Genomic DNA, 14,028 nt, shown 5'->3' with positions numbered 1-14,028 from the left:
ACTACTACTTTGAAGGGCACACATCTCATCAATCATCGGCTGTTGCCACTTTGGTTGAGATGAATCTTTACTGGGAGATTTAGGAATCAGAATAGAAGATAACGAGGACAACCATGATTGCAAGGCTTGTTCTGTGAGGAGAAAGGTTGCATGTAGACCATGTATCTTTTCAAATAACAATAGGCCAATCATTTTTAGATGATAGCAGATCCTATGAAAGATGGTGTCGGGGAAGGATCAGGCGTGGCATCCACTATATCACTATCCATCATAGATGGATCCTATATTGGCATATTAATAGACAATAAATGACGTTGATATAACTAAGTGGTGCAGGAGAAGCATCCTAAGTTATGGCATTCATTTGGTGGTGATGAAGGAAGATTGATGATGGTGGGAAAGTGACTACATATGTTGTCATTAGAATGGATAATTGTATAATATGAAACAGACTAAAAGAAAGATGTTCATAGACACAATACATTAAAAGAAAGAGATGTTCATAAACACATAATACCTATGAAGATCAAGAGACAAGCATAGATACCCTTTTTTAGAGTGTGATGAAGACACATTTGGATGAATGAGAAAAAAGTTTATCTCTAACAATTGTGAGGTTGTGTACAAAATATGTGGGTGAAGATGTTATAAAGGGGAATGACCAAAACGGACAAAGTGGGGAACCCGATCTGGAAGGAGATAATTAAAATCATGTAAGCCAACATGAAGTCGACCTTAATAAGTAGACATAGGGCCCTCAAAATGACTTGGAACCAATGTAGCACAGACACGGACACTAGTACGATACAAACACAGAGATACGTATAATTTCTAAAATGTAGGACACGGGGACATGGATCTATATATTATATAATTATGAATTATATAAATTGACAATAAAGATTTATGTGCACAAGTATGTTCCAAATTATTTTTTGGAGTTGAAAGATGTTTTTTATGACGGGTTCAAAATGATTTGTTTCTTATTTTTATAATTATAAGAAAAATTTATACAATAAATTTGAGTTTTTAGAAAATTAATGTATTTTTTCTTTATAAAATTGTGTTAGAACTGTACTAGAATTGTCATTAATCCAACAAATACTTTTTTGAATTGGACACTTCACGGATACATGTCCTACAAGTGTCATACGAGTGTCAGTGTCCGATACGAGTATCCGACACCAACATGCCATTTAAGAGGAGTGTCTGAGCTTCATAGCATGGAACACAAAGTGTTAAGAGATCTTAGCTCATGCCATACAACTGTGTCAATGGAAGTGTACGAGCTTCACTTCAAACTAATGCATACGTCTCATGGGGATAAAAAAATAGGTTTGAGTGAGGTGTGAATAGTGAATTTAATAGCACTATAAAGTTGGGCATCAATCTTTAACCATAACCTGATTTCATAAGCCCAAGTGGAATAGTTAGACTAGTCCATCTTCTTAATACTATCAGAGAATCTGTTCTAGAGGTTGATATGGTGTTGGGAGACTTTTTTTTTTGGGAAAGTTGGAGAGAAAAAAAAACCTTGAGGAAAGGACATCGAAATAGTAAAAGAAAACCTGGGAGAAAGGTTTGCAAAAAGAATCCTCTAGAGATAGTTTGTTTGCAAGGCCAGCTCGGTTTTCAGATACCGTGCTAAACTCTAGGGAAGAGAGAAACATTGAGCTGAAACTATGCTTCTGAGACATCACACATGTTTTGTTTACATTGAGAAAAAAACATCAATACAATAAATAGAGGATATTAGATACTCTTTTAAAAAGTTATGTTACAGGAATAAATAAAAAAGTTCCTAAATAATGCATATATAATCTAGATATTCCTAATTAAATAAGATCAACTTCTTTATTCTATAATTATAACAATATTCTTGATTATAAAGGATCAGCTCCTTATAACATTTACAATTGGATAGCCTTGGAGTTCAATAAAATATTAGACCAAATGGCCTATAGACAACATTCGAGATCTAATGAACATCCAATATGAGGAATCTTAGACAAATGGTATATTGGCAAGGAAATTGGTGGAATTGTGCTATTAACAAATGCAGTTTTTTTCTTTTACAGCTTTCTAAAGAATGATAAAGCTGACATTGTCTTTCTGTTCAGGTTGATAGTGAAGTAATGGAATCTGGTGAGGAGACATTTTTTCCTGCTCTCCATGTTGGGCTTGAAAAGACATCTGCTGTGGTGAGTTTCCCTAGTCTTTTATGAGAATCTGTAGAACTTCAGGTTGTGAAACTTTCACTTCTAGGAAACTTTTCTTCAGTAGTTTCAAGGGTTAGCATTGCTGGAACTATTCTTGGTTTCTTCAATTTCTGTCATTGTCAAAATCTGGTTAGTCCCGGAATAAAGGTTTTAGTTTTGGTTCTCAAATGTAATTATGTGCAATTAATTGTAGTAATAGAGATAGGTTTACAACAATTATTGCAGTGTGAAGTCTGCTTTCACTGCATTTTGTAATAATTGCCTTATCTCTTACATTTCTTCTTCAAGTGTTATATTTGCTACATCCTTTTTTTCTATATTTTTATTTGTCATTCATGCTGTTTTTCCCTATAAGTGACTTAAAAGCTGCATTCTGAGTAGACTAGGATGGTTGTGGTTGTGATTGTGGAAACCTGTCTGAGCCATAGTTATTCCATTTGTCATCATAATTATAGGAATAATGGGCATATATTGTATTAGCTCTTATGTGCAAGAGAAATGCTAGAAACACACTAACACTTTACTTAGTTGAAATTTATTGGAAATCAGTTTTGTGGGTCCCTCTTATTTAATGAGTCCGTATCCCACTCATGATTTTGTAGTTTTCAATAATTTTAACCCATAACAAAAAGTGTGGTTATTAGTATTTCTCTAGTTGTACATTTTGTTTCGTTTTGAGGCTATTTATCTTGCAACATGAAAAGGGAAATATTATTTTGGCAATTTTTTTTTTTTTTTTGATCAGCATATTATTATTATTTTGGAAATACCATATATTATTCTTTTGCATTTCTTTAACAGTCATTCTGGATGGAGAACCAAACAAGAAATGATAAGAACACAGATTTCAATCCTTTAGCTGACGATTCAGTGCCTCTATATGACCGTGGATATACTTTGGGATTGACTTCAGCTGATGGTTCAAGTAATGTGGATGGGTATGCACTGTTGCTTTTTATTATTTAAAGATGGATGGTTCATGTGATCATACAATGTTTGAAATATAGTATTATGACGATGTAGGATTAGTGGAAGTATCTACTTTCTTTCTGTGTGCTAACTGTTCTTGTTTGTCCAATATTGTGACGTTGCATCGTCCATAAAAACCTTTGATTAGAAGCAATAAAATGTTTGATCACTGTAGTTATAGAATTTGGTATTTCTGAAAAAGAAATGTAACATAAATTTCTGTGCTGCTAATATTGATTCTTGTTTCCATTTTTATTGAGTAGGGTAAGCATTGAAATACATCTTATTATTAGCAGTACCTTCTTATAGTGTTAGGTTATTTAAGTCATTAAATTTTTAAAATGGTGAGGAGAGGAAAGATTATTTGTAAAAGCCATTATGTTTTTGCAAAGTTTGAGTAAAATTGATAAAATTAACACGTCTTCTGCCTTTTCTTTTGCTGCTCTACACTACTTAATGTGGTGTGATGTTGAGAAGTTTGCTTAAGTTTTCTTGTGGGAATTTGATAAGAGTCTTGAAAGATATAGGCATATGAAACACTTAAGAATAGAAATATGAAAAAAATGTCTTAAGAGAACTTTACTATCTTTTAGCTGAGTTTTCTTGAGTATATCTCATTCTCTTACAATAAGAGCATTTAGGACATCAACAACCAACCACTTTGTCTTCCTCTATTGCCATGACCACTCCTTCCATGAGTACAGACCATAGTAGATGATTAAGCAAATCTTGCAGATTTTTGCTAGTGAGAGTGGGAATACAAAGTAGTCATGTTCTTAGATTTTCCATTGATTTTCTGCTCAATTTGATTGGACATGGGCCTACATTGACTCGGCTTGACTTGGGTCTGAGTTGACTCAACTCGATGTGGACTTAGGCTGACTCAGCTTGACTTAGCCTGACGTGGTCCCAGGTTGAGTCGTTTGACTTGGGCCTTGTCGACTCAACTTGACTTGGACTCGACCTTTCGGTTTGCTTTGAGCCTTGTAGACTTGGTCTTGACCCAATTCAGCTCAACGTGGGCTTGCCTTGATTTGGTATGACGAAGTCCTACCCTGATTTGGCCTAATGTAGACCTAATCCAACTCAGACTGAATTGGACCCAACTTGGGTCGGGCTTACTCAATCCTATATGGACCTGAGCCAACTTGGCCTTATTTTCATCTGGCTCAACTGATCCGACTGAGTATGATTTGACTCAACCTGACCCGACCATAGCCTGATCAACTTGACATGGTTCTGGCCTTGGGTCTGAGTTGACCAGACCCGGTCCTACCTTACCCAGGTCTGGTCCAACCTAACCCAGGTCTGGTCCAACCTAGCCTTTCATAATTTGAATTGATCCAGATTCTTGATTTTGGATTTTCAAAATTCAAAAAATTTTCCAACCTAAATCCAATTAAATGGATTGCCTTTCATAACTTGAATTGATCCAGATTCACCTTGATTTTGGATTTTCAAAATTCAAAAATTGTCCAACCCAAATCTGGTTAAATGGATGGCCTATATCTTAACTTGAATTGATCCAGATTCACCTTGATTTTGGATTTTCAAAATTCAAAAAGTTATCCAACCCAAATCCAATTAAATGGATTGGATTTAAAATCCAAAAATGTGGATTTGGATTTGAAATCCATTAAAATAGAATTAAAGTAATATGGATTTACCCACTCCTATCTTGAGGTAACATTTGTTTTGTATGCATATTGTGTTCTGGTGGTATGTTATTAATTCAAGATGAAATGTTCATTTGCTTATTTGAGTGTGCTGTTCATTTGTGCAGCGGCTATTTATATTTCAAAATAAAATGTACTGCTAGTTTCTGTCATAGTGACGTGAGCCTTAAATATTGTAGTGGTTTAGAGATTATTGATGATGCTGCTCGGTGTTTCAATTGTGGTTCTTACAACCACTCTTTGAGAGAGTGTCAGAGGCCTCGTGATAACACTGCTGTCAGTAATGCTCGCAAACAACATAAGTCCCGACGGAATCAGAATTCTTCCTCCCGGAATCCAACTCGCTATTATCAGAATTCTCCTGCTGGAAAGTATGCTGGTTTGAGGCCAGGTGCTCTGGATGATGCAACGCGTCAACTTTTGGGCCTGGAGGTAAGTTTTGAAAATGCTGTTTTGATGTTTTTATTAAAATACATTTCCAATCTTCATCATATTAGACAGCCATTCCCTTAAACAGCAAAGCAGAACACTAGAGCGAAGCCATGAACACAACTTGCTGATGTCATGAAAAGGTTTAGGAACTAATGTGGATCCTTCAAGAAAGAATTGTTATGCCCCAGCCAAATGCTGCAAAAATTAAATTTTAAAGCCAAAAGACAAACAAACTGAAAATAATATAAAAAGAAAACGATAATCAATATTTTGTTTTGTTGGTTTGAATCGGGTCAATCAAAATTTTAAAATCAATCCAATTTAGTCCAAAAGAACTGTTAGTGATTTTATTTATGAAATTACCGTATATCTCAGATATATATAAAATTATTTTACCAATTTATTTTTCTCTATGATGATAACTAAATTGTCATTATTTTAATATTTTTATAAATTTACTAATTTTGAATTTAGTTTTTCCATCTTTCTTTTCGATAATACTTCTGTTTCTAAAGCATGTAGTAATTGGCTTATGAGATGTGATATTTGATACTTTGAATATATATTGATTATATTTATTTTTTGTTTCATTGTTTAATATGTGGCTCCTTAAAACTATTATAATAATGAAAACAGTGATCAAATCCACTTTAGATTGGATTACAACCTATTTGATTAACTTTTAAAAGATTGGGTGAGATTTTTAATTTAGAACCAACTAAATGCAGCACAACCTGAATTGAAAAACCAAAATCAAACTGAAATAATATTAAAGAAAAGGATAACCAATTTTCTTATATTGGATTGATTTAGGTCAATGTAAATTTGAAAATCTGTGAACACACCTGAAAATTTAGTCTGGCAAAGCAGACATTTGCTTCCGATTTAAGAATTTCTACCTTGTACTTAACTTCTCAATTGCACTACATCCTGGTAGAAAAATATAAGTCATGCCAGGAAGCTACTAGCCATCACGACGAATTTGTGGGAAGATAATCCTTTGACTCTCAATGTACCATTAAGTGAAAATTGAAGTACTTCTAATACATAAATTTATACTACAGGAAATAGAGACACATTGAACTGAAAATTTGTTTGAGACAAGACGTGTTTTATTTATATTGATAAAATTAGAATCAATGTAATAAATGAAAGAGATTTGATATTCTACAATAATAAATATATAAGAGAATAGATAGAGACATTCCTATCTAATCTGTGTATTCATTATTGTGAAGAATCTGGACCTTATTTCTATAATCATAACATAAAACATGAAAAGGTGAATTGAGGAGAGAAAATATAAAGTAGAATTATGTAATGTTGGCATATTGGTTTTATTTGATTTGACTACCGCGTGACCCTTTGTTTTAGATTTACTCAAGAAACCCATCTTTTAAAATGTGTTAGATATTATTAGATATAATTAGATATTATTTGATATTATGAGATATTATAGATATTGTTAGATATCTCATATTTATGTAATGGGCTTAGCCCATATGTTTCTTTTTCCTATATAAACATAACCCTATTTGTTCAATATACACAAGGGATTTACCCTATTCTTTCTTTTCCTTTAATATGGTATCAGAGCATAAAGTTAGAGTTTAGGGTTTAGGGTTCAATTTTTATTGGTGAATCCACTATTCACTGGAATTTTCCAGCCACCACCCCCACTGTCTCGCCGGACCTTCGCCGGACCTCCGCCGGACCTTCGCCGGACCTTCGCCGGAATCTCGCCGGAATCGCTGTCGGAGCCTTCATCTTTGTTGCTCCCGCCAATTAACCGGTGACTGGATTTGTCCTTATCTTTTATGGCTTCTTCTGCTTCCGCTGCCACTATGGCTTCTTCTTTAGTCATTATGCCGGATTAATCTATTTATACTAATTACGTCAATGTTCATCTTTCCATTGACAAATTGGATGGAACCAATTATGACACTTGGGCATCAGATATTAAATTATGGCTTAAGAGTCAAGGTTATGTTGATCATCTTACTCATCCTACTCTTGCTGAAAATGAGGTTGTTCGTTGGTCGAAAATTGATGCTCAATTATGCATTGTTATCAAATCGACCATTCACTCATCTTTAAAACAAATTTTTCGTACCTATGAAACATGTTCAGAAGTTTGGGAACAAGCAAAATTATTATACACCAATGATACTCAATGTCTTTATGGTGTGTGTCAAAATCTTCTCACAATTGTTGCTCCCAAACGTCTTGATGGTACAATGGCAGAATATCTAGGTAAAATTCATGCTCTTCTTCATGATTTTAATGAGTTATTACCTCCTGCTTCTACTCCTTCTCAAGAACTAGAACAAAGATCCAAGTTCTTCATGTTATTGGGTTTACATGGTCTTCCTGATGATTATTCTCACGTTCGTGATCAAATTTTGGGATCTCCTATTGTGCCCAATTTTACTTCCACTTGTTCTACCCTTTTGCGCGTGCCAGGTAAACACACCGCTGATATAACGTCTCATGTTGATGACTCTTCTGCTTTAGTATCTCAGCATAATGATCGTACTCGCCCTCACAAGCCGGGCAAAGGGCGTCACAAGTGTGACCATTGTGGCAAACTTGGCCACAAAATTGACAGATGTTATGCCTTACATGGTCGTCCTCCTAGATCTGTTGCGGTTGCTCAAATTGCCCCTGTGCAACCTTCTACCATGGACCATACTTCAATTGATACCCCAAGCCAGCCTGCTATTTTCAATGAATTTCTTAAATGGTATGAGGATCGTCAGAACCCTAGTTCCACGGCTTCTGTTGCACATTCAGGTACATCTTTTGTTGGCCTCACTCACTCCACTTCCCATGGCCCTTGGGTTCTAGATTCAGGTGCCACTGATCACATTACTGGTAATAAATCTTTTTTCTCTTCCTTATCTACTACGGGTTATTTACCTTCAGTTACCATGGCCAATGGATATAGGGTACCATCACATGGTGTTGGTACTATTAATCTTTTTTCATCTTTATCTATTGATAATGTTCTTTATGTCCCTGGGTCTCCATTTAACTTATTATCCATTAGTCGTCTCACTCGTTCCCTTGACTGTGTTATTTCTTTTACCAAAGATTCTGTTACTTTACAGGACCGGAGTTCGGGACGGATGATTGGCACCGGATGTGAGTCTCATGGACTTTATCAACTACAGATCTCTGCACATGTTGGCGCAATTATGGATTCTCCATCTCTCATTCATGCTCGGTTGGGTCATCCTAGTCTTGCCAAGATGCAACAGCTTGTTCCAAGTTTGTCTAATGTGTCTACTTTATCGTGTGAGTCGTGTCAGTTAGGGAAACACATTCGTAGTTCTTTTCCTCGTAGTGTCTCACAACGTGCTTCATCTCCTTTTGCCTTAGTTCACTCTGACATTTGGGGACCAAGTCGTATTAAGTCTAATTTAGGATTTCAGTATTTTGTTACTTTTATTGATGATTATTCAAGATGTACTTGGGTATTTTTAATGAAAAACCGTTCTGAGTTGTTTTCTATATTTCAAATATTTTACAATGAAATTAAAAATCAATTTGGAATTTCCATCCGAATTTTGCGCAGTGATAATGGACGTGAGTATCTTTCTCATTCTTTTAAAAATTTTATGGCTTCTCATGGTATTCTTCATCAAACTTCATGTGCTTATACACCTCAACAAAATGGGGTAGCTGAGCGCAAGAATAGACATCTTGTTGAAACAACTCGTACTATTTTAATCCATGGTGATGTTCCTCAGCGTTTTTGGGGTGATGCTGTTCTTAGTGCATGTTATCTCATTAATCGCATGCCATCTTCAGTTTTAGATAACAAAATTCCTCATTCTATTTTATTTCCACATGACCCTCTCCACTCTTTACCTCCCAAAGTTTTTGGGTCCACATGTTTTGTTCATAATTTTAGTCCTGGTCTTGATAAATTATCTCCTAAGTCACACAAATGTGTCTTTTTAGGGTTCACTAGATCACAAAAAGGATATAAATGTTTCTCACCATCTTTAAACCGTTATTTTATTTCAGCAGATGTCACCTTCAGTGAATCTTCCCTTTACTTTAAGTCTTGTCCTTCTCCTTCCATTTCTTCATCTAATCAAGTTAATATTCCTCTTGTTGTGCCTAGTGCATCTAACAATTCACCACCGCCGCCAACTCTTCAGGTGTATAGTCGTCGTCAACCGTCTCATCGTCCATCAGCAGACTCTATTTTGGTGCCAACACCTCATCCCCCTCCGGCTCCTATAGTTGAACCTCCGACTGTTGAACCTGATCTTCCTATTGCTATCCGTAAAGGTATACGTTCTACTCGTAATCCCTCTCCACATTATACTGCTTTGAGTTACCATAGACTATCTCAACCCTTTTATACCTGCCTTTCGTCTATTTCTTCTGTATCAATTCCAAAATCTGTAGGTGATGCCTTAGCCCATCCTGGTTGGCGTCAGGCCATGCTTGATGAAATGAATGCGCTTCAGAATAATGGAACTTGGGAACTTGTTCCTTTACCATCTAGGAAATCTGTTGTTGGTTGCAGGTGGATTTTTGCTATCAAAGTTGGTCCTGATGGTACTATTGATCGTCTCAAAGCTCGTCTTGTGGCTAAGGGTTATACCCAAATTTTTGGTTTAGACTATGGTGATACTTTTTCTCCAGTAGCAAAGATGGCCTCTGTTCGCTTATTCATAGCTATGGCTGCTCTTCAACAATGGCCTCTTTATCAACTGGATGTTAAAAATGCTTTTCTTAATGGGGATTTGCAGGAAGAAATTTATATGGAGCAACCTCCCGGTTTTGTTGCTCAGGGGGAGTCTTCTGGATTGGTATGTCGTCTTCGCAAATCCTTATATGGCCTCAAGCAGTCTCCTAGGGCTTGGTTTGGAAAATTTAGCAATGTTGTTCAACAATTTGGTATGACTCGCAGTGAAGGCGATCATTCAGTTTTTTATCGTCACTCGAGTGCTGGGTGTATCTATCTTGTAGTATATGTTGATGACATTGTTCTTACAGGCAGTGATCACCATGGCATCTCACAAGTAAAACAACACCTTTGTCAACACTTTCAGACCAAAGATCTTGGCAAACTCAGATATTTCTTGGGGATTGAGGTAGCACAATCCAATACTGGTATTGTTATCTCTCAAAGAAAATACGCATTAGATATTTTGGAGGAAACTGGGTTGATGAATTCGAAATCTGTTGATACTCCCATGGATCCCAACGTCAAGCTTCTACCCAATCAGGGGGAACCTCTTTCAGATCCTGAGAAGTACAGGAGATTAGTTGGAAGATTGAACTATCTCACTGTTACTCGTCCTGATATTTCCTTTGCAGTCAGTGTGGTGAGTCAATTTCTTAATTCTCCATGTGAAGATCATTGGAATGCAGTCATTCGTATAGTGAAGTACATTAAAGGCTCTCCTGGAAAAGGTTTGTTATATGGTCATAATAACCATACTAAAGTCGTTTGTTATTCAGATGCTGATTGGGCAGGATCTCCATCTGATAGAAGGTCAACTTCTGGTTATTGTGTCTCCATTGGTGATAACTTGATCTCTTGGAAGAGCAAGAAACAAAGTGTTGTGGCAAGATCTAGTGCAGAAGCAGAATATAGAGCTATGGCCTCGGCTACTTGTGAGCTTATTTGGCTTAAACAGTTACTTAAAGAATTGCAATTTGGAGAGGTTACTCAAATGACACTGATATGTGATAATCAGGCTGCTCTTCATATTAGCTCAAATCCAGTTTTTCATGAAAGGACAAAACATATTGAGATTGATTGTCATTTCATTCGAGAAAAGATTATATCAGGAGATATCAAGACTGAGTTTGTTAATTCAAATAATCAATTAGCAGATATTTTTACTAAACCCTTACGAGGACCTAGGATTGATTACATTTGTAACAAGCTGGGTACATATGATCTATATGCACCAGCTTGAGGGGGAGTGTTAGATATTATTAGATATAATTAGATATTATTTGATATTATGAGATATTATAGATATTGTTAGATATCTCATATTTATGTAATGGGCTTAGCCCATATGTTTCTTTTTCCTATATAAACATAACCCTATGTGTTCAATATACACAAGGGATTTACCCTATTCTTTCTTTTCCTTTAATATGCAAAATTTCCCTTAAAACATCAACTTAGTTTTCGTGTTTATGTAGTGTGTACACTATCTTTTAACAAAACACTCTGTCTATTGAACGAGATCAACTTACCCAACCCCTAAGTTGTTAAGTAGCTATTTATCTCGAAGCAAAATATTGGAATAAAACATATGCTTTGAATGTTAGGTGTAATTGACAATCTGCATAAACCGGTTTCTAAGATAATAAATTCATAACCTAAGAAGTGGCAGGATGCCATAATTGGGCTGTATCGTGATAGGCAGTTTGAATTTTGCACTAATGTTGGAGTATAACTAAACCATACATTATAGGGATTTTTTAGATGTGTCAGAATTGTCGGTCTTTATGAAATTTATTAATAATAAGATTGTCTTATGCAGGAGCTTGATCCACCTCCATGGCTTAACAGAATGCGAGAAATAGGATACCCACCTGGATATCTTGGTAAAATGCATTTCTTTCATCTCAATTTCTTATTTTCTTCCACAATACTCTGCCTTTGATCACACCCAAATGATCATCGTGTGTTCTAGGTTAGGTGCATTGAATTTAAGTTTAAATTTAATGCTACAATCGTAAGTTACTAGATAGGTTTGAGAAATCTGCTGAGGTAGTTCACCAGCCTAATGAACTAGTACTGTTATTTACAATAATTTATGTTTATCACTTTCGCTTGCTATTTACTGTACTGATTATCCCTTTCCCTTTTCATCTTGCTTGAGTTGGTATATGAAATTAATTAACTTTATAACCTTTATTTCGATTTAGATGTGGATGATGAGGATCAGCCTTCAGGCATTATGATATACACCGACCGGGAGATTGCAGATCAGGAGGATGGGGAAATTATGGAAACTGAATCTGATTCTTCAAAACCAAAGCGGAGAATGACTGTCAAATTTCCAGGAATAAATGCCCCTATTCCAGATAATGCTGATGAGAGACTGTGGGGCTCTGGGGTTGAACCCTCAAGTTCAGATATTTCAAGAAACTTATCATTGCAACTGCACAGATCGAATTATAGTTCTGATTATGGCAGCCGAGGACATCATCATCATCATCGGGAGAATAGATTGGGAGGGGATCTTACGGATGATGGTCCACCAGGGGATCCAGGACATAGTTCATCCAAGTTTAGCTTTCATCCTAGGTTTGTTGGCCATGATTCTGGTACAAGAAGTCCTTCATCCTCAAGATTCCAATCTGACTGGAGTAGAAGTCCTTTACATGATGAAGAACCCCCAAAGCCTTTTTCTTTCCATGCTCTTCATTATTCTTCAGAGAGGCAATTTTCGTCCTTGGACCGCGTATATGACAGGGACCGTGATCTTTCTTCTCGATTTAAGGACAGGTCAGACGAACGCCACCATCGCAGTTGGAGGTGAGGATGACATCAATAGGATCTCAGCACATTGGTAGGTTCTTAACATACATTTCTGTAATTCATACCCTTAACTTTTTTTTCTGCTATGCCTGTATTTGTACTCTTCTGTGTTATTTAGTAAATATATCCTTTTTTTATTTAGTATATTATGTTATATGTATTTATATTTATAATTATAGTAACTGATTAAATTATAATATTAATACCTATTAGAGTATTGAAATTAATTAATAATTATTTAAATGTTTTTAAGATGTCAATTATAATTTTAATCTTCTATGAGTATAACATAAACAAGTAGTTATTTAATTGTAATTCAGAATAATTTAGTTGAAGTTATATTTTTTTAATAACTGTCACAATTTGTAAAAAGTAGAAATTAAAAGTCAAATTTTAAAGAAGTTGTTTATAATGTAAATTGTTTTGAACATAACTTATATTATTATATCCTTTCATTATTTAATTTTTTATTTTGTATGAATGATTATAATTTATCGTAACCTCGTCTCTAAACAAACTTCAACCTTTGTTCAGGGGGGAATTCTTCCTGCATCTCCATGAGTTTCTTCTTATACCCTGGTACTTTGAAACGTATCAAATTATCCTTTGACAGGAACGTGGAATCCAGATAGAATCTGAAAATTAAAAGTTTTGATTAGTGTATTCTAAATTGTATGTTCTGGAATATAAATTTGTATTTTGTAAATTGCAATATGGAATACGAAATCTGTATTTTGGATCGAAAGATCTGAAATATAAATTTGTATTTTCAGAATGGATAATTATGTTAGTTGTAAAAATATTCAAATTAAAATTATAGAAGTTTTAATTGTTAAAATATGTTAATTTCAAAACGGAAATAAAAGCTTCGGAGAGAAAGGTATAGTAAACGAAGTGAAATTAAACAGCATAAAAGGAAGAACACATAATTTCATTACAATTACAAGTATACGATTTTGTTGGTGCGTGAGAAAAAAACCTTTAAAATGACAAAGTTCTTCCTACACCCCATTAATATTCAAAAATACAATTTTACCCATTTTTTAAATGACATCTGGATTAGCTTTTTTTTGGAATCCTTCCAGGCACCTCTTCCTGGAATTTATAAGTATTTCAAAACGCATTTTTTGGAAATTTTGGAAAACATTTTCCGAAAAAGATTTATGGATTAAGATTTCTAGAACATGTATAATATGCAGAA

At 35.1% G+C, this 14,028-nt stretch overlaps 1 protein-coding gene across 8 annotated transcripts in view; it reads left to right on the top strand.

Annotated features, from left to right (window-relative positions):
- The window catches only part of LOC137816936 (uncharacterized), a 32,936-nt gene extending 19,271 nt beyond the window's left edge, over positions 1–13,665 (top strand). For 5 of the 8 annotated variants that reach the window (XM_068620111.1, XM_068620110.1, XM_068620112.1 and 2 more), the window contains 6 exons: positions 2,121–2,201; positions 3,021–3,157; positions 5,044–5,296; positions 11,824–11,887; positions 12,212–12,858; positions 13,362–13,665. In XM_068620111.1, coding sequence (XP_068476212.1) covers positions 2,121–2,201; positions 3,021–3,157; positions 5,044–5,296; positions 11,824–11,887; positions 12,212–12,828 — 1,152 coding nt within the window. In that variant the 3' untranslated portion in view covers positions 12,829–12,858; positions 13,362–13,665. Of the gene's footprint in view, positions 1–2,120; positions 2,202–3,020; positions 3,158–5,043; positions 5,297–11,823; positions 11,888–12,211; positions 12,969–13,361 lie in introns of those variants that run through there. The other 3 variants (XM_068620114.1, XM_068620117.1, XM_068620113.1) reach the window with 1 other exon arrangement.
- Positions 13,666–14,028: the final 363 nt, after the last annotated feature.

This window comes from Phaseolus vulgaris, unplaced genomic scaffold, assembly GCF_000499845.2.
Source record: "Phaseolus vulgaris cultivar G19833 unplaced genomic scaffold, P. vulgaris v2.0 scaffold_13, whole genome shotgun sequence".
NCBI lineage: Eukaryota > Viridiplantae > Streptophyta > Magnoliopsida > Fabales > Fabaceae > Phaseolus > Phaseolus vulgaris.
The sequence above is the reverse complement of the archived record's forward strand: the minus strand, read 5'-3'. Positions and strand labels throughout refer to the sequence as shown.